This window comes from Equus quagga, chromosome 4, assembly GCF_021613505.1.
Source record: "Equus quagga isolate Etosha38 chromosome 4, UCLA_HA_Equagga_1.0, whole genome shotgun sequence".
Lineage (NCBI taxonomy): Eukaryota > Metazoa > Chordata > Mammalia > Perissodactyla > Equidae > Equus > Equus quagga.
The window spans coordinates 133,219,630-133,245,537 of NC_060270.1; the positions used below are offsets into that span (position 1 = coordinate 133,219,630).

Genomic DNA, 25,908 nt, shown 5'->3' on the forward strand with positions numbered 1-25,908 from the left:
TGTTGAACTGTAGTATATAAAATACAAAAGTATTTTCTACTGTTCTTCATGGCAAATACACAAAGTAAACAAACAGCTTTATGAAATTGGATTTGCAGGCTGTTGTGGAATGTAACCTCTGTTGATGACACTGTCATACAGGAGGATGCAGCCCGTTGCACAGAAAGGAGAGTGCTGGCAGCTCATCTGTGTCTTGGCCGAGTTACTGGCGTCCCTGGGCAAGTTTAAGGGAATGAACAAGTCTACAGTGGGTCCTCCCTCAACAAAGAGCCACCTACATGGTCCCAAATCAGACATAGCTTGGTGGTGGTGACATCTTCCATTGGCCCCCGTGCATTCATCAAATGCAAATATCAGATCTCAAATCCTTTTCCTTGTTATTCTCATTTACCAAATGTATTGAATTTAATACAAGCAGTGGCCGCTGACAGATCTCTTAGACGGGTCCAGGATTTGAGAATAGTACGTTCTCCCCGGCCCTGGGAAGCTGGTCAGAGAGGACATAGCCTTTTGGTTGCAGGGAGGGCTGACGGGACTGCCAGGCTGGGCTCCTTTCTCAAGCCTGGCTCCTGCTCCCTTTCCCACAGGCATAAAGAATGCATTCACTCCGGAGTGACCTCTCAGCGTTAACGGAATGAAAACGGGCAGGCGGGGGTGCCTGGCAGCACTTGGCTGCCTGGATCTTCCCTTCCTCACCAGCACCAGGGCCAAAGGGAAATTTTGCAATAAATTCCTTACTGTATACCAGCCGATACAAGCCAACTCTCACATACTCAATGAGAATTTTCCTAATAAACATCAGGTATTATTCAGAATAAGATATTCATAGTAATTCACTTTTATATAAGTATTAATGAGTAAACAGCCACCAAGTGTAAATTTCGAATATCAGAAGATGACAAAATACCTAACATGGTAACTCTAAAAAAAGATTTCAGAGCAAACACTTTTATTTTCTTTTTTACCATGTGACTCTCAATGAACACATCTTCAGCAATGATTTTGCCTCCCCAACTTCACTCCACATGAAATAGTAGCTTTTCCAACAAATCAAATTGCAATGTTCTTATGACTTCCAAAGTAGGAGTCTGAAGCCCAGGCAGTCCCTGGAGATCAGCGAGTGCTGCCCTCATTCTATAGAGGTCGACTCCCGCCCAGAAAGAGGCAGGATTTGTCCAAGGTCAGGGAGTGGCCGGTCTCAAACTGGAGCTGGAATGTCTTGCTTTATTCTTTTCACACTGTATAACACGCCCATTATTTGCAAAAGTACGAGTAGACTTGTGGTCGAAGATTTGTGTGTTTCCCAAATAAAATTCCCTTCACTTGCAAACATAATACATGTTCAATGTAGAAAACCTGGTAAAAACAAAGAAAAAAGCAAAGCCCACCCATTATCTCAACTCGCAGAGATGCCACTGTTAAAATTTGGCATATTTTACTGTTTTCTTCTCTAAACATACATGTGTTTGCATACACACACATAGATGTGCGCAGCTCACTTTTCCACTTAGCACTACATTTTGAATATTTATGTCGACAAAAAGAGATTTCCATGCTATATCGCCAGGCTTATTCATATTCTCACTTTCTTCTAATATTTTCACTATAAAATTGGGGGAAATTATTCCAAGATTTGGATGCAGATTTAACGCCACCCTTGACAAAATCTATTAACTTTTGAGAATCATTCTCATTTACTAAAAATGGGTGACCCACTTCAAATACATGAGACTCAGGGACAAGTTGGTTGAATTGAGGGTGTCCTACCACCCTATCTTCATTCTTCACTGTCAGTGTCTTAAAAACAGAACAAAACAGGATTATCCCAGCAATCCTAAGATGCTGTGTTGTCTTGGACAGTGTTATGATGGCCAGAGGGGCAGAGTAGCTAAAAAATATGGTTTCTAAAGCAGTACACACATGGAATGGACATTCAGGATTTCTCTTCCTGTGTCTCATGATTGGGGGTTAGGAAGACACTGCGAGCTTCCGTGGAGCTCCAGTGCCACTTGGAAGGGTCAGAGGTTTTGGAACATGCAGAGAGGTGCCGCCGCTGCTTGCTCACAGAACGTGTTCCTGCGTCATCCATCCAGCTTGAGGCTGTCAAAGTCACTCCAGCCTGGGGGGCAGAAGAGTGCTGTGGACCACCACCTTCCCGGCCAGCTTTCCATCTGCCCCGTTCTCTGCTGCAGTGTGGGCACGTGGCCCAAAGGGACCCAACCAGAGTCCTTCCCGGGGGTTGCTGTACGGACTCCAGGATAAAGAAGGTCTTTCTTTTTGCTGAGGTGGCCACATTCACCTCATAGGAAGCCCCCTGCTCATGCACACACAGACGCTGAAAGAAACTGATGAGAGAGAACATCCTGGTAATGGTGAATCTCTGGGGTCAGAACCCGAGGCCTCGGTTCTTGTAGCTCTTTTTTTGGTGGTATGAGCTGTGCCAGTATCCTTCCCACCTCGGAGCCAATAATTCCTTATGTACACAGGCTAGTCTCTCCCTTACACCCCAACAGACACCAATGGGCAATATGGAAGCCAGCGTGGGTGGCCCAGAAGAGAGCTGCTCGCTAACCGTGAGGCAGGACAGAGCGCCCGCCCCAAGGCAGCAGTGGCCACTCTTCCGCTTCTGCCCCCACCAGGAAAAAGCCCATTTGCCTTGAGTGGAAAGAATTCCCTACACAAAGAACTTTGTTAATGATAAAAGCAAAACGCTTTCATCTTTATTTTTACAGCTCTTTGAGATACCTGACATCCTGTGTTTACACTGGTGCCTGATTTGATTTCACATGGACTTTGGTCTGGGACGTTAACAGCTGATGAATGAAATATGACCTTATGATTTTCAAAGAATTTCAAATGAACTTCAAATGACTGAAAAAGTAAGAATAAAGTTTGATAAACAATTGCCTTACTCTAAGGAAGAAGTCAGCATATACATTAAATATTTCTTATTATTCATATGATTTTATTATAGTTACCTTGGAAAAGACCTAATTCAGAACTTTTCTTTGGCTGCTGCTCCTCCACTTTTTGGTTTGTGTTAGAGAAATGATCTAAGAAGTCTTTACTTCTTGAGAGCATTCATTTTGAGACATATTTTAAAGACAAGAAAATTATTTGAATGCAAAACTGCTCTAAAGACGACAAAAAATATAAAATTGGAAGCATTAAAATTGAACACCTGTCTCCCAGGGTCTATTCTCTCCGTCTTTCTGTTAATAATGGAACTCCCCCACAACCAATGCCTCAAAATTTTTAGCTGGGCATGTGCTCTTTCACTGAGGTACCAGCACATGGTTGCCCAGATTACATTTCCCAGCCTCCCTTGCAGATGCTGTGGTGACATAAAAAAGTTGCAGCCAATGGGATGTGAGAAGAAGCATGTGTGTGACTTGGGGGGTCAGTGCCTCAGAGGCATGCCTGGAATTCCTCTTTCCTACTTGTGCTGGCTGGACAGTGGTGACAAGTGTGGCAGCAGCCCTGGGTCCAGAGGCAGAAGCCAAGTGTTGAGGGTGGCAGAGCAGAGCAGTCATGAAGCAGAGCCTTGCCCACCAAGACTACCTGCCCATCTTTAGCCTGTGACAAGAGAGACCCTTCTGTTGTATTTAAATCATTCTATGTGAGTCTTTTTGGTATAGCATCTGAGTAACTAATTAGTTACCAAGTAATAACTAACAGAAAAAACTTGTTGGGCACTAATGATTTTTAGTTTAATTTTCCCCAACTTTCCAATTATGAAAAACTTTAAAGGATAGTACAATGAACACCCATATACCTACTACCTAATTCAATACTTGTTAATATTTTGCCATATTAGCTTTATATATGTAAGTGTATGTGCATTTTTTTGAACATCAAAAAACATCAATACACTACATTCCTACATACTGGCTGAAGGTAATTTTTAGCTGGAGAAAACGGAGGGTCAGGAGTAAGTTCTGGATTTTTCTTCAGTTTCTCCATAGAGTTAGTAGTGTTTAATCATCTACTATTGAAAGAAAAACATTCTTACGAAAACAATATCAACATTCCATCTGAGCAGGCACTGTGCCGAGCCCGCCACGTGTTTTCTGCCTGAATCCTCCTCATAGCCCTGTGGCAGGTGCTAATGTTGTCCTTATTTTACAGATGGGGCCACGGAGTCTTGAGAGCGTGGCAGACGCTGTTAGTGCACTAGCACACGTGCACACACACACGCACACACCCCTGGAGCACCTTTCGTGGTTTGTTGTCTACCCCAAGAATACCCCTGGATGGAAACCCTACTCTGAGTTGGCGAAAACGAAATACTTTTAATGATCTTTTGTTTCTTTTAAATAATTATCAAAGGGAAATGGGTTGAAGAATTTAACTGAAATAGAGACTTTTAGTCAATAAAAAATTCAATGAGTTTTCTTTGAGTCTTCAAAAGAAAGAAAAAAGTTACGAAAGGAGATCTTGGAAGAACAATCGACAAGATTCACTAGATGGAGGTGAAGTCCTGGTCAGAGTCCCTCACTCTGCTCAGCATCGCTCTCAGTTCCTTGAATCCATTGGGAGGGCCCTCCCCCCGCAAAAATAAAGAAAAACGAAAATAGAAAAAAGGAAGAGCAAGATAAGAAGAACCCCCTTTATTACACCATACAGCCTCAAGTAGAGGAAGGGAAGGGCAACAACTCATTGCACGTGGTAAGAACTCCCTTCTCCAAGCACAGCCCTACCGAAGGACAAAGACATAAACCATGTAGTCTCTGCAATTTATAACGCAAACCATCTTCTAAATCTAACTTTTAAATTATCATACAGTAAAAGTGTACAGTTCTATGAATTCTAACACAGAGGTATAGATCTGGGTAACCGTAATGAGGGCACAGAACAGTTCCATTATCCCCCCGAACCCCTGATCCCTGACGACCACTGATGTGTTCTCCACACTCTGGTTTTGTCTTTTGAGAATGTCATAAAATGGGATAGCACAGTCTGTAACCCTTGGAGACTGGCTTCTTTTAACCAGCATGCTTCTGAGATTAACGCAAGCTTACTGTGTGTATCAGTAGTTCACTCCTTTTTATTTCTGAGTAGTATTTTACTGTATGGACGTACCACAGCTGTTCATCTAGTCACCTGCTGAAGTCATCTGGATTGTTTCCAGGTGTGGAGATTGTGACTAGAACTGCGACAAACCTTTACATCTAGGTTTTTGTGTGAACACAAGTTTTTCATTCTCTAGGGTAAATATCCAAGGCTGGGATTGCTGAGTCATATGGTATGCATATGTTCAACCTCCTAAGAAGCAGCTAAAGTATATTGCAGAGTGGCTGTCCCATTTTGCATTGGCCCCCGGCCTTGTTGAGAGTTCTGGTTGCTCCTCATCCTTGCCAGTTCTTGGTCTTGTCAATATTTCTTACTTTAGTTGTTCTAATAGGTGTATGGTGGGATCTCATTGTGGTTCTCATTCGCATTTCCCTAATGGCTAACGATGAAAGCAGCTTTTTAGGGCCCATTTCTCATTGACACATCCTCATTGGTGAGGTGTCCACACCTTTTAACAGGGTTGTCTGTTTTCTTATTGTTGAGTTTTGAGAATTCTTGATACATTCTGGATACACGTCCTTTGTCATATATGTGATTTGCAAGTTTTTTTCCTCCCAGTCTGTGGCTAGTCTTTTCATTTTCTTAGTGTTACTCGCAGATCAAAAGTTTTTAATTTTGATGAAGTACAGTTTATTAATTTTTTTATGGAGTACGCTTTTGGTGTCATGTCTAAAAACTCTTTGCCTAGCCCCAGTTCATGAAGATTTTCTCCTATTTTTTTTTCTAAAAGTTTTCTAGACTTACTAAAACAAACTGTCTTTTAATAGCTTAAAGAAAATTCGGGGAGTAAATGAGAGTATAAGTACTCTGACTTGATATTTTCCACGTTTAAAAAAATTCTGAAGCCATCTAGAATATTGCATAAAACATATCTGTGAAATATAAAACAATATTGCAAAAGTAAAGGTCTTGATAACCTCAGAAGAAAAATTCCAACAATATGCTTTCTTCATTATGCAATTCTCAATTCCCTCCACCACAACAGGGGCAGGAAATGGCTTCGTTCAAAATAAAAATCCTGCTCTATGTTGAGTGCAATTGGATATGGAAAGTCTCACGTATCTTGACATTAGTCTCAGTAGAAGAAAGAGAGAAACTTCTTTTCAAGGGTTAAACTCTGGATAGGTTTCTACCAGCTCATGAAATGTGGGCTGTAATGGAAACTCATGGACAGCCCCAGGGCAACGCGTGTAACGTCTCAGATTTCCACCAACTTATTTTAGAACTAAACACCTTTGAAAAAATTCTTTAAAAACGTTTATAAATGAAGCAATTCTCCCATCAACTCCTCCCAAACAACGACTGATCTCAAGGTACAAGCAAAGAACCGTGCTATATGGACCTACAACTACATACACTTTTCAACGCATATTATAAATGTAACTTTCACAAAATACATGTGAGATAGCCCAATTAACACTATCGTCATAATAACAGTCTCCTTTCCCAATACTACTACTACTTTTTTGATATAAAATGACAATTGTTTTCACCAGAGAAAACTTAAAGAATTGAAAAACTGGTTTTCAGTTATAGCTGTTAGACACTTCAGCTCCAGACTGAACCACCCACATGGTCTGCCCTGAAATAATCTCAATGTCCTGCAATTTCCTGCTAGGAAAACTAAACGTTAGTCAAAGGAAGAAATAGTAAATCCGTTTAGAAGCAGAATTCTAAGCTATAAAGTACATTATTCCTGGACTTCTCATTGACACAGCTGACATTTATATACTTCCTTACTATTATATAATGAGCCAGCAATTTTATTCACAATGGCTGTAAATATAAAGATTACCCAAAGGAAAACTACCATGAGACTACTGGATGGTATTTAAAGTTGCACAAAAAGGGTGTAAATATTCTCAGGGAATCAGGGAACCGATATCTAATCCTGAGTAAAGGAGACCGTGAAGCAGCTGAATTTGGGTCTGATATCTTCGCAAACACCAACTCCATGGCCCCCAGTTAATCAAAAATGCCATGAGGCTGTGGCTTCTGCTGACTTTTCCTCAGAAATGATGGCCATTTGCAGAATGTTGAAAGAAAGAAAGGAGAGGCTGTAGCATGGTGAGAAGCTACTTTGGGGAAGGAGAAAGTAGAATGAAAACCTTTTCTGGCCATTCTCTGCATGTACCCACCCTTGCTCCTTCTTGACAGAATATTTCTTAATGAACTGCTCCCGGGGGCTGGGGGCGCTGCAGCCCCGTGGGCTCTAACTCGAATCAGAGTCTTTCCAGTATCTGTGCACTTGATCTCTGCTCTCCCGCAGGAGGAGGCACCTTCCTATCTCCCCGCCTACTCTCTACCTATTTACCTAGTGAGGCAGCTACACTCTTTCCAAAATTAATGTGAGATGACTTAGCATGGTGGTATTACATATACTCTCAGTCTAGCTTTGCTAGTTTAGAAAAACTTAAAGTTTTCTAAAACAACATTTTGTTGAAATACAGAAAAAGAATCACTTTAAATAATTTTCCAGTCCATTTGCAAATTTCCTATTTTGAAAGTTGTGCTTTATTAACGCCCAGATTGCTCCATTCAAAGATACTATTCTAGCTGTGCATCCAGTAAGAATAAGGTGACTTGAGGTTCAGCACAGCCCTTCAGCAAAGGGCTGAAAAAATATGAACTTGAGGAGACAATATAAAAGTGCCGTTGGAGGTCAAGATAGAGAAAATTGCACAGATCTGTTGCAATATTAGGCAAGTTCACTTACAAGGCTTAGAAGTGTCGGGGAGGAACAAAGTTCTCCTCTGTCCTCTTATGTTTAGTACCTGAGCCCTGCAAATTAAACTGACAAAAGACAGGAGAAAAGGTTTATTTTGAAGGCACATAGGGCCTTCACAGGGAAGGCAGTTAGACTTGAGAGCTTATATATCATTTTAACAAAGGGCGATAAATTGTGGAGAAGTGACTAGACAAAGGGAAAGGGGTTTGAGCTTCTACGGCAGTAAATTGTGGGAAGGTAAGTATATGGTAAAACTAATGGAAAATAAGAGTTATTTTAGTAAGGTTTGTTCATGTGGACTCAAGTCAGTGCCATCTCCAGGGATAAGAGTCATCTCTGGTGATTAAAAGTCTTCTCCTCCTGGTACAGGAAAGGGAGACCACTCTACAAGGGAAATTCACATCAACTTTAAAAAGGGAAATTTATGCCCTGCTTTGTGTTGGAAAGGGACAGGGTAGACAGTTCCTCCTGTGTCTGCTGTTTCTTAATTGCCTTCAGCTCAAAAGAACGGGCTTCCCTTCAGAACTGTCTCATGTTGTCCGCTTGCTGGCACACCTCCTTGTATGTCGGTTAGAAGATTGTTCCCACATCGAGTGCACACTTCCTCATCTGTGCTCACCATTACAATCACAACGAGAGTTTAAACGCTTCAATATAACATGCAGTTCGTGAGGCACGGATTTACTCACTTCTGGGGTCAGAGCCGCTGAATTCCACATAGCTGGTCTCTGCAGGAACACGACCTGCTTTGTAGCCAAATTCCCCTCACTGCAAATTAAAACAACAGCGTCAGTGTTTGTGAATTAGTTCTTCTCCATTTGTACACTTGGCTAGAATATTCCACGCATACCCTTTGTAGAATAATGTTCTGATCCAAAAATAACTATGAAATATGACTCGATATAAGTTGCAGCAGGAAAAATAAGAAAATTCCTAAAAACTGAATATGGTCACTACAAAAGAAAATTTTAGTGTGTAAAACTTGTAATCTCACGGTGCTAACATAGCTGTTTCATCTGTCTCCCTCCTAGTCTTCATCAACATGGGTATTTCTGCACGTCTGCAACGCTGCTTATTTGCATTTCTGTGCTTTTCACTGGACACCCTTTTCCTTATTCGCCCGCTGTGACTGTATTCTTAATAGCAGCATAGTATCTCAAAGAATTAAGATAGCAAAATGCACGAAGCATTTCCTTGTTACTGGAAAATTAGGTTGTTTCCAGTTTTCTGCTTATTATAAAAAACACTGCTATAGAAATATGTATAGTTTTCCTTATAATTTATTCCTTGAGATAAATTCTCAGGAGTGAGATTATTGGGTCCAAAGGGTATGATTTAAGCTTCTTGGTATGCACTGACAAATTTGCCTTATAAAAGGAAGAGACCAATGTGGGCTGCGGCGTGGAGAAATGTATATACATTTTCAATGGAGGGACTTGAGCCACCACTAGTTTCATTTTCAGATGCTTCTTTGTAGGCAGCTACTCAGTATTCTCCTTATTTAACTATCATCGTGGCAAATTACCCCTTGCCAACGACTACTTGGGGTTTGGATGTCTCTGAAATGCTTTTCCCAGAGTCTCCAGGGATTCATGGGGAGGAGAGTCTGGAGCTAATGTTGCTCAGTTACGACTTTTATTATGCAAAAAACCTAAACAAAACCTCACTCTTCGCTGCATTTTATGCTGAGCTCTTTTACTGGAAAACAAATGCAACACTGAAACTCGGGCCCTAGAGTATATGTCAACCCCACACCATTTGAAAATCTCAATTTACTGACACTGTTGAATTTGGAGAAACAGCAACTCTTCTCCCCCCAAAGTGGTAATGAAAGACTGCCTTTCTTTAACTTTTATTTTTAAAAGACTGATTCTAGTCTAATCTCGTTTTAGTTTGACCTTATTTTTGATTAGAAGAAAAGACGTGGGGGGCCTGCCCCGTGGTGCAGCGGTTAAATTCGCACGTTCCGCTTTGGTGGCCAGGGTTTGCCGGTTCGGATCCTAGGTGCAGAGATGCCATCGCTTGGCAAGCCATGCTGTGGTAGGCGTCCCACATATAAAGTAGAGGAAGATGGGCATGGATGTTAGCTCAGGGCCAGTCTTCCTCAGCAAAAAGAGGAGGATTGGCAGCAGACATTAGGTCAGGGCTTTATTCCTCCAAAAAAAAAAAAAAAAAAAAAGAAGAAAAGACTTGGTATTGATGAGGATTTTTAGGCTGCTTAATTTTAAAATGGTTTATGATGAGGACTTTTAGGCTGGTTACTTTTAAAACTGCAGATGAGAAGCAGGCTCCCAGGACTGGAATTTTGCTTGCCCTTTTGAGACATTTGCGTTTGTGAAGGAAGGGGGGATGACCTTGTCGGGACCTGAAATTGGCCACCCCAGGATATGTCTCTTTGGCATCAGGATTGTTTGGGGCTGATTGCTTTCGATAAACTGGGACAGGGAAGGAGGCTCTGGGGAATGGAACTTGCCCTTGTTGGGACATTTGTAAGGTAAATCTCTACCTGTAAAACGTGCCTCCCTCTCTGTACCAGGAAGAAGAAGAGAGATGACCTTGTCCCTAGAAACTCTTAATGGGGAAGGCAAGAACTTAAGTTGGTTGCTGTCTGGCAATCTCATGTAACTGGTTTAGGGTGGTGGCGTCTAACCTTTCTAACCTTTACTTAATCTGATTTGATTCTTGTCTAAAAGTCATGGGATCACCCAACCGACCAGACCCCACCTGCACTGATACCATGTTAACTTTTTTTTGTTCTTTCCTTTGTCTTGTAAAGAGATGAATCATATACCTATGCCTTAAATTTAGCTCTAACCCTCAACTTGGGGCAGCAGCAGGAGCTCTGACTGCCTGTGGGTCTTGTCCCCACACACCAGCTCTGCCTGCCCATTGGTCCTGTCCCCATACCAGTGGGGGCAGGAGCAGCTGCTCTGCCTGCCCATGGGCCCTGTCCTCGTGCCAGCGGGGGCAGCAGAAGCGGCGGCAGCAGAAGCTCTGACTGCCCATGGGTCCTGTCCCCATGCTACACTATTCTCTAAATAAAAGAGCACTACTGCCAGATCTTAAGAGTCTAAGAAATCTTTCTTTCGACTCCGGCTCACCGACCCCGCATCAGTATGAAATATATAGTAACTTTTGGGAACAACCTGAACCATCAGGAGACATCAGTTATGACGCGGGTGTACAGGGAAGGGACTGGCAGTGTGCAGAAAGGGCTGGTCTGGTTTGGGAGGCACGGACTCTACTGGAAAAGGCCGTGGTTTTGGCACCAGGAGTTCATGGGTTCAAATCCCAACTCTACCATAGTAGCTGATGATGCCACGTAAAAGCTGTCGACTGTAACAGAGTTTTTAAATCCTCTGACTTTAGAGTGTTCTACAGGGATGTTGTGCAGGATGAATGAGTCGACGTGCATGCAGAACCTCACTGTGCGGCCGCTGGAAGGAGCACAATGAACACGAGCTCCCTCCACTTCCCCATTCGTGTAATGCAATGAGGGAAACGTCTCAGAGTCAAGCACATCTTCCAGAGAGAAAGGCAAGGGAAGGGGTGCACGAGAATAGAGAAGAGGTTTCTGGGTAATATTCAAGGTGTGTGATCCAGGTAGAGAATCGCATGAGGAAACCAGGCCTAGAACTGTCCAAAGACAAGAAGGAAGGATCAGGATGGAATCGTTCTTCTTGAAGAGGAAGCAGGAGAATGTCAGGGTGGGGACTGTGGGAGCCCTGGGGTGAGTTCTTTCCAATCAATAACAGGGTGGAGCAAGTCTGAACGCGCTGGGCTGCAACGTTCGGCCTAGAGCAGCCTTCTCAACCTTTCCCGAGGGCAGAAAACAGCAAATGAGGAGACGCTGCATCCAAAGCTTAGGACAGTCTCCAGATGACCCAATGAGACTCTGGAAGGTCAGCATCTTCCCATCTCTTGGGAGGTCCTTATAGACAACTCCTCACTGTGAAATATGTCTGGGATCTCCATGTCCCTGGTTTGCTAAGGGCCATTCTGATTTAAAACAGGTCCTGCTCTTTTCAGAACACTGGTGAGAAGTGGAGAACCCAATCGTGGGAGAACTAAAGGAAAGAGATCTGAAGCCATCCAGGGACCGCCATCAGCAGGGCAGGCGAGGCCCTCACCGTCCCTGCGGCTCCCGAGCTGGGGTGGGATGCTTGCCCCGTAGCACAGCTTCTGCAAGGCTGCGAGCAGTGAGTCCTTCGGGACCTGAGTGCTTTAGACGCCCCGATGCGCTCGGGTCACAGGGCCTACGTCTCCCATTCCCCACAGAAACTCCATCTGAGAAGGGCTGTTAGCTGACTGAGTAACTTAGTATCTCCCTGAGAGGGATGTAGAGCCTCGGAATCTCTTTCAGCCTGTTATTAATGGGCAGTCATGCTCAGACATAACAGAAAATGAACACAGCTTCTGAAAAATGCTTGATGTACACATGGGCTCTGAAAAAGTTCTGGCACAACCTGTGTTGTTCAAGAATCTGAGCTGCCGTACGAGGTGGTCCAGGGAGCAGTCTGCAAGGAAGCTGTGAAAACGACCACTAGGCCTTCCTTTCGGGGCGCAGCAGACAAGGCCTGGGGCCATGGTCTGTAGGAGGGCACAGGCAGTGGGAGGGACAGGTAAGCGCACGTGTGTGTCTTACGCTTGTCCTTTAAGGTGGGCAGAGAAGGCATCATTTTCCCCGTTTTATGGATAAGGAAATTGAGACCCAGAGTTTTTAAGAGTTTAGTCTTGGGTCACTCCTACTTTCTCCCTTTTCTGGATACCACACTGTCTCCAGAGCAGGTGCAGAATGAATACTGCAGCCCCAACGACAGAGAGGGCTGGCCCAGCTTAATCCTTTTCTCCCTGGAAATGTTGATAACGGATGGATAAGGATAGACTACTTTGCAAAAGTCCAGGTTTGTATGTAGCATCTCCCAAATTTAGCATTTCAGGTTCACGGGTTGTAGTGGAGAATAATGAAGAAAATAAAAACAAGTGTTCATTTTTCCAGGGCCAATCAGACTACTTAAACAGACCGTACACAGGTCCTGGTGTTAGTATGGCAAAAGGAAGGAGAGATGGAGCAGGTTCATGACCTGGGGCATTTAAGCGCCATACAAAAGATGAATCATTGAAAGCTCTGCCTTAAAAAACTCCCCCATGAATTCAGTTTTGTACGAGTGAATAACACTACTTATAAAAACAGAGCAACAAAAACAAAACTAAAAAGCAATTTTATCAGAGTGTTATAATATCTTTAGTGACATTTAAATTTTTAAATTTTTTTTCCCTACTTTATCTCCCCAAACCGCACCCCCCCCATACATAGTTATATATCTTAGTTATGGGTCCTTTTAGTTGTGGCATGTGGGATGCTGCCTCAATGTGGCCTGATGAGTGATGCTACGTCTGCACCCAGGATCCGAACTGGCGAAACCCTGGGCTGCCACAGTGGAGCTCGAGAACTTAACCACTCGGCCACGGGGCTGGCCCCTAAATTTTTAAATTATTTTTGTAGGAAGTAATGAGGACAATGTGAACTCCTGGTTGGTCCAGTATTTGCTGATGGTTTCAAGCATCTTTGAAACAGAGCTGGAGTCCTTAGAAGTTACGGGCAGGTAGGAGAGAGTCTCCCTACACCCTTTAAAATGTAAAAATCAAGGTCATGTTTGACTGTCCTGTGGGAATCGTTCCCTCTACCCATGGCTGGTCTCTAAATTCCTGCTGGTAGCATTGTCCCACCTGGAATGCCCACATCACCACCTCTGCCACTTCCCAGCCTGCCCATCTTTTGAGATGCACTTCAAGTGTGACCTCCTTCAGAAAGCCTCCAATGACCCCTCAACTGAAGAGCAACACCCCCTTTTTGGGGCTCCATGGATCTTAATCCCTTTAGCAGGACATATGGTAGCTGGTATGCACATTCCCCTCCTACCAGGTCAAGCTCCCTGTGGAGCCGGTCTCCATATCTCTGCATCTTCCATGTTAATTAGCAGAAAGCCCCCATTTTAAATATTTGAAGAATCACAGACTTTATGAATGAGTGGTCATTTGGTTTCTGTGATAATATATTGATGCCAGAGAACAGGCTTAAAAAAAATCATAACAAGTGAGCAATGGCTTGCAGGTCTTTTTACAAAAAAAAAAAATTCATTGACATTTAGTGTGAATCTTTTAAGCTTTAACTGTTCCTTCTCCTTCTAACAAAACTTATTCTTCAGGCACACCAGCTGAGAATAATGACAGCTTAGAGAATTTTATGTTATTTTGAAATATTAAAATGTCCCCTGTTATACCCAAATTTAAAAATAATTCACTCTTCCACTCCCTCAGTTGCTTCAGTAAAGGGGAGGATTTCTTTTTCTTCTTCTTTTTTTTTTAAAGAAGATTAGCCCTGAGCTAACATCTGCCACCAATCCTTCTCTCTTTGCTGAGGAAGACTGGCCCTGAGCTAACATCTGTGCCCATCTTCCTCTACTTTATATGTGGGATGCCTACCACAGCATGGCTTGCCAAGCAGTGCCACGTCCTCACCCAGGATCTGAACTGGCAAAACCCTGGGCTGCCGAAGCGGAGCGTGCAAACTTAACCATTTGGCCATGGGGTTGGCCCCTCCAGTTATTTGTTTTTCTCCTTTGACCCAACAGTTGTTCAGTAGCATTTTGTTTAATTTCCACATATTTGTGGCTTTTCTAGTTTTCTTCCTGTAGTTGATTTCTAGTTTCATACCATTGTGGTCAGAAAAGACGCTTGGTATTAATTCAATCATCTTAAATTTACTGAGACTTGTTTTGTGGCTTAGTATGTGATCTATCCTGGAGAATGTTCCACATGCATTCAAAAAGAATGTGTATTCTGTGGTTTTTGGATGGAATGTTCTGTGTATATCTGCTAAGTGCATCTGGTCTAATGTGTCATTTAAGGCCAATGTTTCCTTAATGATCTTCTGTTTGGCTGATCTATCCATTGATGTAAGTGGACTGTTGAAGTTCCCTGCTATTATTGTGTTACTATCTTTTTCTTCTTGTATGTCTGTTAATTATTGATTTATATATTTAGGTCCTCCTATGTTGGGTGCATAGACACTTATGAGCATTATACCCTCTGGTTGAATTGTTCCTTTTATAATCATGTAGTGCCTTTCTTTGTTTCTTGTTACAGTTTTTGTTTTGAAGTCTATTTTGTCTGATATAAGTATTGCTACCCCAGCTTTCTTTTCACTGTCATTTGCATGGAGTATCTTTTTCCATCCCTTCACTTTCAGTTTGTATCTTTAGGTCTGAAATGTGTCTCTTGTATGCAGCATATATATGGGTCTTGTTTTTCAATCCAATCAGCCACCCCATGTCTTTGGATTGGAGCATTTAGCCCATTGATGCTTACAGTAGCTATTGACAAGTATGTACTTATTGCCATTTTGTTATTTTTTTCTGGATTTTTTAGTAGTTCTTCCCTGTTCCTTTCTTCTCCTCTTGCTCTCTTCCCTTGTGGTTTGGTGGCTTTCTTTAGTATCATGTTTGGGTTCCTTTCTCTTAATTTTTTGTGCATTTATTATAGGTTTCTGTTTTGTGATTACCATGAAGTTCATAAACAATAACCTACTTAAATAGCAATCTATATGAAGTTGATGGTCTCTTAAGTTTGACCTCTTGCTAAAAGCTCTACTATTTTATTCCTCTCCTCCCACATTCTATGTTTTTTTTTTTTTTAGATTTTTTATTTTTTCCTTTTTCTCCCCAAAGCCCCCTGGTACATAGTTGTGTATTCTTCGTTGTGGGTCCTTCTAGTTGTGGCATGTGGGACGCTGCCTCAGCGTGGTTTGATGAGCAGTGCCACGTCCGCGCCCAGGATTTGAACTAACGAAACACTGGGCCGCCTGCAGCGGAGCGCGCGAACTTAACCACTCGGCCATGGGGCCAGCCCCCCACATTCTATGTTTTTTATATCATACTTAATCTCTTTTGTGTGTGTATGTATCTGTTAACCTCTTATCTTTGAAGTAGATAATTTTAGTACTTTTGTCTTTTGACTTTCATATTAGCTTCACAGGTGGTTGATTTGCTACCTTTACTATATATTTGCCTTTACCATTGATTTAACTTATTTTTTTGATAATTTTCTTATTCCTATTTATGGTCTTTTTCCCCCCACTTCAGTAAGTCTCTTTAGAATTTCCCTGGTTTCTTGGTGATAAAGTCCTTTAGTTTTTGCTTGTCTGGAAAACTCTTTATCTCTCTGTCCATTCTGAGTGATAATCTTGCTGGATAGAATATTCTTGGCTGTAGGTTTTTTTCTTTTCAGCACTTTAAATATATCATGCTACTGCCTTCCAGCCTGTAAGGTTTTTGCTGAGAATTCAGCTGATAGCCTTATGGGGTTTCCTTTGTATGTAACTTGTTGTCTTTCTCTTGCAGCTTTTAGGATTCTTTCTCTTTAGTTCTTGACATTTTAATTATAATGTGTCTTGGTGTGCACCTCTTTGGGTTCATCTTGTTTTGTGTTCTCTGTGCTTCCTGTACTTGTATGTCTGTTTCCTTCCTTAGGTTAGGAAAGTTTTCAGCTATTACGTCTTCAAATAGCCTCTCTGCCCCTTTGTCTCTCTCTTCTACTTCTGGGACACCTATAATATGGATGTTAGTGCACTTGATGTTGTTCCACAGCTCCCTTAGACTATTCTCATTGTTTTCAATTCTCTTTGATTTTATCTGTTCAGCTTGGATGATTTCCTCTAGTCTTTCATCCAGCTCACTGATTCATTCTTCTGGATCATCTACTCTGCTATTGAGTTCCCCTAGTGAGTTTTTCATTTCCATTATTGCATTCTTCATTTCTGATTGGTTCTTTCTCATATTTTCCAATTCTTTGTTGAAGTTCTCACTGTGTTCATCTATTCTTCTCCCAAGATCAGTGAGCATCCTTATGATTATCGGTTTGTACTCTTTATCAGATAGATTGTTTATCTCAGTTTTGTTTAGTTCTTTTGTTGAAAATTTGTTCTGTTCCATTATTTGGAACATATTCCTTTGTCTCCTCATTTTGCCTATTTCTCTGTGCTTATGTCTATGTTTTAGGTAGATCAACCATGTCTCCTGATCTTGGAGAAGTGGTCTTATGAGGCCCAGCAGTGTGCTTACCTCTTATCACCAGTTCCACATGTTCCAGTGTCCCCTGTATGGGCTACATGTGTTCTTCTGTTGTGGCAGGGTTGCTCTTACTGCAGGTGCACAGGAAGGATAGGCTGTCCCCCTGGCTGGCTGGTTGTAAGGCTCAACTGAGTGTGGCTGCAATGGTCACTTTAGTCACTTTATTGGGCAGGGGGAGCCCTAGCACAGCTGGCTGCAAGGTCTAATGGCACATTCCCGCTGCAGCTTTTCTGTTAAGTTAATAGGCCCCCAGCATGGCTGGTTGCTAGGCTCAGGGGCTCACAATTACAAGGCTATTGTCAGCTCTCTCAGTAGTGCAGCTGGATGGAGCTGGCTCCAGGCATGGGAGCAATCAATTGTTTCAGGCATTGGAAGGTGAGGCTGATCCCCTATATGGGTGTTTGAGAAGCACAAGTCTGCTGCAGCTGACAAGCCCCATTGCCAGCAGGCCTACATCCTGTCCAAGCAGTCCTACCCCATGTGCACATCCCACCCCACTGAACTGGACCCACTCACCCTGCTGCAGAGGCCCCACACACTCTGCCAACACAGATCTGCCCCTCACACAGCCCCTGCCCTGCAAGGCAGACCCACTTGCCCTACTGCAGAGGTCCCACCCACCCCACCTTTGCAGGCCCACAAGTTGCCTGAGGGCTTGATGGTGGGTGGTGCCTGTCCCTAGGGTGAGCTGCCTGCCCTGGCTGAGCTAGATTAGATCAGTTGTCTTGTAAGCGGGGCAAACTCCTGCACTAACAGACCAGAGGAAGAACTCCAATGGCGTCTGCCAGCATCTGCGTGAGCATGCCTGTACTAGGTCACAGTAATGGCTGCTGCCAATGTCTCAGTCCCTGGGGAGGTGGTCCCAGCCATCTCTTGCCTCCCTGACATGCACCCAGAGCCTATCAAATGAGTCTCTTCACCAAAGGACTGTGCACCTTCTGGTGATTTTGTGTTGCTTTCTGAAACAGGTGAATTTGTACCCTTTAAGAGCAGGCTTTTCTTTCTCTCATGTTCGATAGCTTTTCTGGGGGCATTCTCCATTGTTGTTAATAGACAACAAAGCCAGATATTATGACACTCGTCTCGGTTGTGCTGAGTTCAAAAGCTGCTTATGGTGGCATAGCTCTCCCACTCAGATTCCCTGCTCCTCCAGGGAATGCTTTGTACTTTAACATTGCTCCCGGCCGGCTGTGAAGCCCAATGGCTAGAGTGTGGCTTTTTTCTTATCCAGAAAGGAAGTTTTGTCTCTTCCACTGTAGTCACCACTGTCCCTTGTTGTGGGGGTTCTTTTTATTCCAGTTTTCAGTTCTCTCTCAGGGGTAATTGTTCCAAGGGTAGTTGTAAATTTGTTGTGTCCATAGGAGGAGGTGAGTTCAGAGTCCTCCTATGCTGCCATCTTCCCAGCAAAGCCTCTAAAATTCAATACCAAAGACGCGCTGTGTATCTGTTGGTGTCCTGTGACCTTTTGGAGGGCCACAGATCATTGTACTCTCTATTATTTTTTAACCTCCCCCATCACCAGTTTTCCTCCCTGTGGGGCAGAACCAGCCCTGTCGAGAACATATCCCTAGACGTCCACTGCAGGACGTGTCACCATCTGTTCTGCATCACTTATTGGTGACTGTGTTGTCCCTCCAGCAGATTCTGAGTTCCTGGAAGCTGGAGTCTGCCCCTAGCCTGGGTAAATATTACCTTGTACATAGCAGGTATTCAGTAAACATGTGAGCTGAACTGAAAGAAAATTCTGTTTAAAATAAAATGGAAGAATGTGAACCAGTTTGAATACCACTGAGCTGCTTTCAAATGAGTGGCTTATCTGCAACTGCTTAGTCACTTGTGAAATGAAAATACTCTCATGAAAAAGCTTCCATGTATGGTCCCCAAATCCATTAGACTAGAGGAAACAGAATTGTTAGGTTAATTTGTATTTTCTGATTACTTTTGCATCATCTTGTACATTAATTAATTGCCATGGTTTGATGTTTGCAACTCAGAGATAAATGAGTAAATTCTTGCTTTTAAAATAGGAAATAAAAATTTCTTTTTAAAAGCAAAATTATAAAATCTTGTTTTAGATTGCACCTTTGTAGCTATGTGCTTACCCACAGAGATCCTTTGCCTTCCAACCCTGATTTGATTATCAGGTATTAGCATGTGTGTGTTAAAGACGAAAAAGGGCATTGCCACAGTTTAGCTCCTCCCACCCCTACCCCCTCCAAATTGTTAAAAATTCAAGTTAGTGACAACTGGAAGTGAATAGAACAAATTGACTATTTTAAAAAACGTGGCCTTATCAAAATGCTGCTCATGATAAGATTACTGGGAGCTTAACCCACAGTGGAATTACACATGCGGTTTCCACAGAACTTAAACTAGGAAGGGAAGAGAACTGCATCGGAATGGACCAAATGTGCAGCCCTCGCCTCTCCTTGACTGTATATAAATATGCAACTCCTGCTCCAGCTGCCACTCAAGGGTTTAGAGGAAATCACTGGGGCATTTGTGTCTGAAAGAACTGCATAGGCTCCTAGTGCTTCTGGGCTGTGGTGACCGCAGGGCTGGGGGGCCTTTTCTGCTGGGGCTGCAGAGAATGGAAGTGGGGAGGGGGCTCCCGACACCACAGTGAGAAGACGATTTTCTCTTTTCATTATTCATATTGTGTCCTTAAGAACCAGACTTTTTAAATATTCTCAGTAGAGAATAACTTGATTCACCTACCACCACGCCCCCGCCTTTACCTTCTGTCTCCTGAGACACAAATGAGGGGGCGCCTCTTTCTTCCCTGTTGTGATCTAAGTGCTTCCCCTGCTCTCTCGCTCGCTCTCTGTCACTGCAAGGTTATAAGTCAGTGTTTCCGAACGTGCATGAGAATCATTTTGGGATTCTTGTTCAAAGGCACATTCCTGCCCGGCCTTCAGATTATTACTGATTTAGAATTGGGGAGAGGGGGTGACCCCGCTGCTTTGAGGCAGCCAGAGGGAACTTCGGCTCCTCCTTCCATTTTATTCTGGTGATTTTCTTTTTTTTTTTAAAGATTGGCACCTGAGCTAACAACTGTTGCCAATCTTTTTTTTTCCTGCTTTTTCTCCCCAAATTCCCCTAGTATATAGTTGTATATTTTAGTTGTGGGTCCTTCTAGTTGTGGCATGTGAGACACGGCCTCAGCATGGCCTGATGAGCGGTATCATGTCCGCGCCCAGGATCCAAACCGGCAAAACCCTGGGCCATTGAAGCGGAGCGTGTGAGCTTAACCACTCGGCCACGGGGCCGGCCCCTTATTCTGGTGACTTTTTTAAGGTCAGCACTATTAGCCGTGAATTTCATCCTCTACCAGATTTGCCCTGAAGAGTTTAGTGTCAGTTTTCACCTTGATTTTCTGAAAAGGAAAGGACGGGGCCCATTTGTATAATCATACAGCGCTAATGATTAAGAAGGGATTCTGGCAAGTTGTCAGGGCTGACAACAGGGCCAACAAGCCTGGAACAACGTTGCGCTATGAGGTTACCTCACCCCAATGTTTCCATGGTAGTACAGCTTTAAACCTTGGTGGTGTGACATCGTCTAGGATAACGAAGCCACAACCCCAACATGGGGACACACTGGGGAATATCTTGATGCAGTCCGACAACAGGACATGTTAGTAGTGGAGGAGACGAGGGGAACATACCTTATGTTAGACTGCTCGCGTACCTCTTACATGATAAGAGAAGTAGGAAAAAGTTGAAATTGCTTAAGACAGTATTGTTGTACATGAGAGGAAGATGTTTAAGGAAGAAAGTTTTCACTGGCAGTGGTTCTAAATTATGTTTTCAGACATGGGGGCCCCAAAAGAAAGATTATGACAGACATGCGCTTTTCTGGGTGTGAGCATTCGTGTAAAGCATAGATCTTACAGTGTCATTGTTTCTTTCTGTTCCTTTTCTTGGCTTGTATTCCTTACGGCTGATTTGTATACAGTGAACTACAGTATTTACATTTTCTAGAATATTCTGACCTAGGACAGGCTGAGCTATCATGAAAGCACAATTTGTTTCAACTTCTTAGGGATTTTGGTTCTGCTAAAGGTTAGGTCCCATATAATAGCTCTAATTTATTAGTCCAGTATGCACAGGCCCTGCACAGGCACTTTGCTTCGTCATCATGACAATCCAGTAAAGTTGATACTATCGTACGGCTTTCCAGATGAGGAAATTGAGACCTAAAGAGGTTAAGCGACTTCCCAAAGTCATACAGCTAGTAAATGGTGAAGCTGTAATTAAAGTAAGATCAATTTAAAAAAAAAAAAAAAGATCTGTTTAGCTCCAAAGCCTGGACTCTTCACTGTTCTTCTAGTTTCAGAGATTAAAAACTTTCAGGCTCTCCTCCACCTGGACCAGCATGAACTGCATGTAACATTTTTCTTTATATTTAAAGATGACGTGGCTGACAGTGAGTACTACCTTTGTGTGTACTGAAGCAGCTAAGACCAGCATATGACTGTCACAGGGACAGTGTATTTGGACAAGAGAAAAAGGCAGAGGATAGAAAAGTTTTACCAATAATCTTTGTTACTAGATGGTAACAATGAGCCATTACCTTCATCCTGTATTGTCTACCCTGCAGGCACTTGGAAGGATCCAAGTTACGAAACAATAAACATCGATATTGCCCAATGTTCCTGGCAGACGAAGGAATAGCAGACATTGTGTGCTCTAGTGTGCCTCGCTGCATCAGGACAATTCCTGTTAAAGTACATTTTTCTACTGTCTTCTATCTGGGGTCAATAGCAGATTCCTAATGGGGATCTGCTAAGTGGTGATGCTGCCTGTTATTCTCATTGCTGTTGAACATTCCACCTCACTGTGAGAGTCCACACTCCTTCTTCTTCTACTCCTATAGACTACGGTATGGCCCTCGGCCCGTCATTAGTTGCTGTGGGGTATTATACAACGGATAGGCTTGACCTGCCGCAGCCTGAAGGCAAGCCCCTGGATGCGCACTAAATGTGAGCTTAACCAGCCACAAGCTGTTTCAGGGCAGGCACCATATACAGCTTCCACATCTTTTATTAATTGACTGTTTTGATTTCTAAAACTGTTTTTTAAAAAATCATGGAATAAACACATATTTCTTGTAAAAAAGTCAAATCCTAGAAAAATGTATAAAGGCACTTTCCCTTCCCCTACCTATAATCCCCAGAACTAAGCACTCACTAGAAGTTGTTGTGTAGCCTTTCAGAGTTTTGCTAGATATATTCAAAATGTATAAACTTTAAAAATTGTGATTGTACTATAATACCATCCTGAAACTTTTTTTTTTAAACTCAACAATTATCAACAGAAAGTATTCTATGACAACACACATATAGAGCTGCTCATTCTTTTTTTATCAGCTTCACACTACTCTATTGTATGGATAGTCCACAACTTACTTCACCAGTTTCCTACTGATAGACGTTTATACTGTGTCCAATTTTTTGCTGTTACAAACAGTAGTTCAGTGGGCAGCCCAGCAACTAGCCCCCGTGTTATCTGATTTACACTGAAAATGAGCCTTTGCAGGAGGGCCGGACAGCTCCGCGCTGTGACTCCACATGTCTGGTGGACACTGGGGTAAAGGGAGGCTGGATGGTGGTGAGGCGGGGGTGCTACCTCTGCTCCCAAAAGCGCAGACAGCCGCTCCTCACTCCAGGGGGCCTCCTAATCGTGGGGGAGAGCCTGTGACCTCACGCAGGACACGGTGGGCAAGTGGTGGCTCCAGGCTCCCTGCAGCTTAGACCTCTTTTTTCTCACCTTTGGTCTCTGTCCTCATTCCCAAACCACCCAGAGGCAGAGCCGCTGAAGGAGCTCCAGCCTGAGTTCCAGCTCAGCATGCAGCCCCTGTAGGCCCACCGTCTAATCTAGGGCCCAGCCAGTAACTCACATCCTGTCAGGAAACATTCAGACTCATGAGAGCAGAAGCCCCGAATGGACAGGAGGGAGGAATGATGAATATATTTTTCACTGGGGAAGAAGGAACATGAAAGGTTCAGAACTCAGAGTACTTTTAGGAAGGGCTAACTGTAATGGGCCAAATGATGCCCTAAATCATACAGCTGGAGAGCCACCAAAAAGAGGTGAGGGCAAACACACACGTTATTCTGAGGGAGGGTAAGGGGTGGGATAGACCATTGGCTTGGGTATCCATGGTGAGTGGTGGAAAGGCAGAGGAGTTCCTTTCTCTCACTACCTCCTGCAAGGTTCTTTAAATGCTAACGAGCTCAAGGAGCTTGTGAAAATGCTGATTGACGGGTCCCACCCTCAGAGCTCCTGCCCGTCCCACGGGGCCAGGCCTCCCGCATGTGTAAGTCCCCGGCTCCTCAGGTGATTCATATTGCTTGTTCTGAAGGCCAAACCTTGAGAAGTACTGCTGTATTGTGGTCTGGCAGGTATGTCAGAGGTTCAAAACAGTCGGGAAATAATGCTTCAGGACGTTGTCACTCATAGTTTGAGAACAGTTACCAAAAGCTCTCTGAGGAGAAAAGCAGATTAATTGCTTTGCTCACTTCTACCCCGCTTTTTAAAGCTTGAGTGTCTTTACTCTGTATCCATCTTCATCCCTCTCCCCACCTGAAGAAGGTGTGGTTTATTTTAAAGCCATGTCAATCAAATGTTTTTAAAGTGTGGGGGACATGGGATACTGGACAGAGGTAAGGTGCTAAGCTGGAAAAACCAGAGAAGGCGAGGAGGGCGGACGAGACTGAGGAGGAGGAGTTGCCACCCTTAGTACACCTGACGACGATTGCTCAGCATGTTACTCCATCCTCACGCCATCGTTGACTCTGCTAAAAGGGAAGGCCCAGGGGGCACTGTGCTGGCCTCTGTAGGCCATCGCTGGTCCAGGCAGGACAGCCTTGGCAGTCAATCATTTTCGGGATGCCAAAGGTGGCAGAGGGAATATCTCTGACTCCAAAGGAGAGCAAAGCTCTTTATACCGAAGACTTAATTGGTCTCTCAAAAAGAAAAGTACAACTCAATTTTTCCTTCCCAGAAAAAGAAATAGGGAAAGTTAGTGAAAAAGAGAAATGGAAAAGTTGGCATTTGTGAAATGTTGGCATTTTGGTTCTATGGTAGGCATTTATTTCAGTGGAGACAGCTAACAAGTCCATGCTCCAGGGGAAAGCTAACCCAGCACACTGGAGGGGAGGAAGGAGGCGGAAGTGCTGGCCTCCGCTCTGGCCTCCCTAGGCCCCCTGTGGTCCCAACTGTGGCTGCGTGCTGGGGTGAAGGCCTTCTGCTCTGCAGCACAGAAGAGCAGGGCAAAAGACCCTAGGGAGGGGCTGTGTTTTCTGTTGGCAGATTTATACCAACACAACCTTCACTGGAGGGAAGAACTAGCATCTTGAATTGAAAAAAAAAGAGGTATCTAAGAACGCAGCCTTTGAGTGGAGAGGCAGCATTCAAGGCTGCAAGTAGCGCTGGTGTGAGCCGGTTTCTTGCAGCCCTGCTCTGTCACCAGGAACTTGCATGCCCTTGGGAAGGAGACCTAGTAGCTCGTTCATAGATAACGTGAGAGGATTAGATTTGCTGAGCATCAAGGTCCAGGAAATCAGATTAGAAGTTCAGGGAACTGCATTTGTAGGCATTAAGTAAGCATTTGTTAAATTGAGTTATCTAACAAATGCAGTATCTTTTAGAACTAAACGAGAGCACGTAAGGCTACTTTGGCGTTACCTGTCATGTCTCAGTATGGGTGTAGGCAGCACGCTTGTCAGGAGCCATCCAAACTCAGCCAGGGTGTGCAGCAGAGGGCCATAATCCGTCTTGATTTCACAGCCCTGCGTGAATAAACATAAAGCTCAGTCTAATGGCAAAGACAACCAGCTACACCAGTGGCTGCAATAAAGGGTCATGGGTGTTAGGACAAGGGGAGCTCCCGCTCCATTAGGTGTCATTTCACCGGGCTGCAGTCTTCCTGGGCTTCATTTTCTGCTGCCTTCTAACCATTGAACCAAGTTAGAAACACTGGGGATCAGAGTGGACAGAGGTTTCCATCTGGTTCTGCAAAGCTTGGGTCTTGTTTCCTTGGTCTTGTCTTCGGGCATCAAGCTTTGGGGGGGGGGGGGGGGGGGGGGGGGGGGGGGGAGAAACTACATTTCAAAAAGGCTCCCTAGTTGATTTGGACCCAAGTAGCTTACACACCACACTCTCAGAAACACTGGTCTGGGGATTGGGATGTGAGGACAAGGGTGGGGAGTGAGGACTGGGGAGTGAAGGGGAGAGGAGCTTAGGTGCGCAGGCTTTTCATTGCTTTTTCTCCCTTGGAACCTGGAGCTTTACATCTTCCTCCAAATCCAATTTTTTCCCCCTCAATGGAATTTCTAGTTTCCTTGAAAATGGGCTATGTCTTTCTAATCTTTGTAAGGTCTGGAAGACAAAAATGTCCCTGAAGGAGCCTGTCAGTGAGGGCCTCGTCCACACAACACAGTAGACCCGAATTCAGTGTGGACACCTCAAGGGCAGTCCATTCGGTGACAGCTGAATTCAGAGTGCACATCAGCAGCAATGTCCTCTCTGACTAGGAAGGACAATGCTGTGTGTACATATTTGGCCTGGTGAGAGAGAGAACACCTTTTGGATATTTTTGCCTTTGAAAGTCAATTCACAAGGTAAACAAAACCATGCACATTGGTTGCTTGGAGATAAAATACTAGTTATTGACTGAATTTTTTTCACTTTCAACCAGTTGTCATGGCATTGTGTAGAGGATCTCAGTGCCAGGGCACTTCGTTTAGGATGAGAATGCCAAATCTTTGGGAATCCACTGCTTTTTATGTATGGATAATTATTTTGCTATCTTCTAACAAAGTTGAACATTGGGTAAAGCAAAAATCACCTTTTCACAAATCTGGCAGAAGTCTGGTTGTTTGTGCACTTGTGAGGAACACAGAACACCGCACCGCCATGTGTTTGAAGGATACTGCACGTGCTAGGCAATGAAGATCTTTTTTTTTTTGGT

General features: G+C 43.7%; 1 protein-coding gene across 1 annotated transcript in view; it reads right to left on the reverse strand.

Annotated features, from left to right (window-relative positions):
* The window catches only part of RFTN2 (raftlin family member 2), a 64,968-nt gene that overhangs the window by 1,406 nt on the left and 37,654 nt on the right, over nt 1-25,908 (reverse strand). The window contains exons 7-8 of the mRNA XM_046659747.1: nt 24,624-24,727; nt 8,491-8,569 (exon numbers count right to left, since the gene is read on the reverse strand). Coding sequence (XP_046515703.1) covers nt 8,491-8,569; nt 24,624-24,727 — 183 coding nt within the window. The remainder of the gene's footprint in view (nt 1-8,490; nt 8,570-24,623; nt 24,728-25,908) is intronic.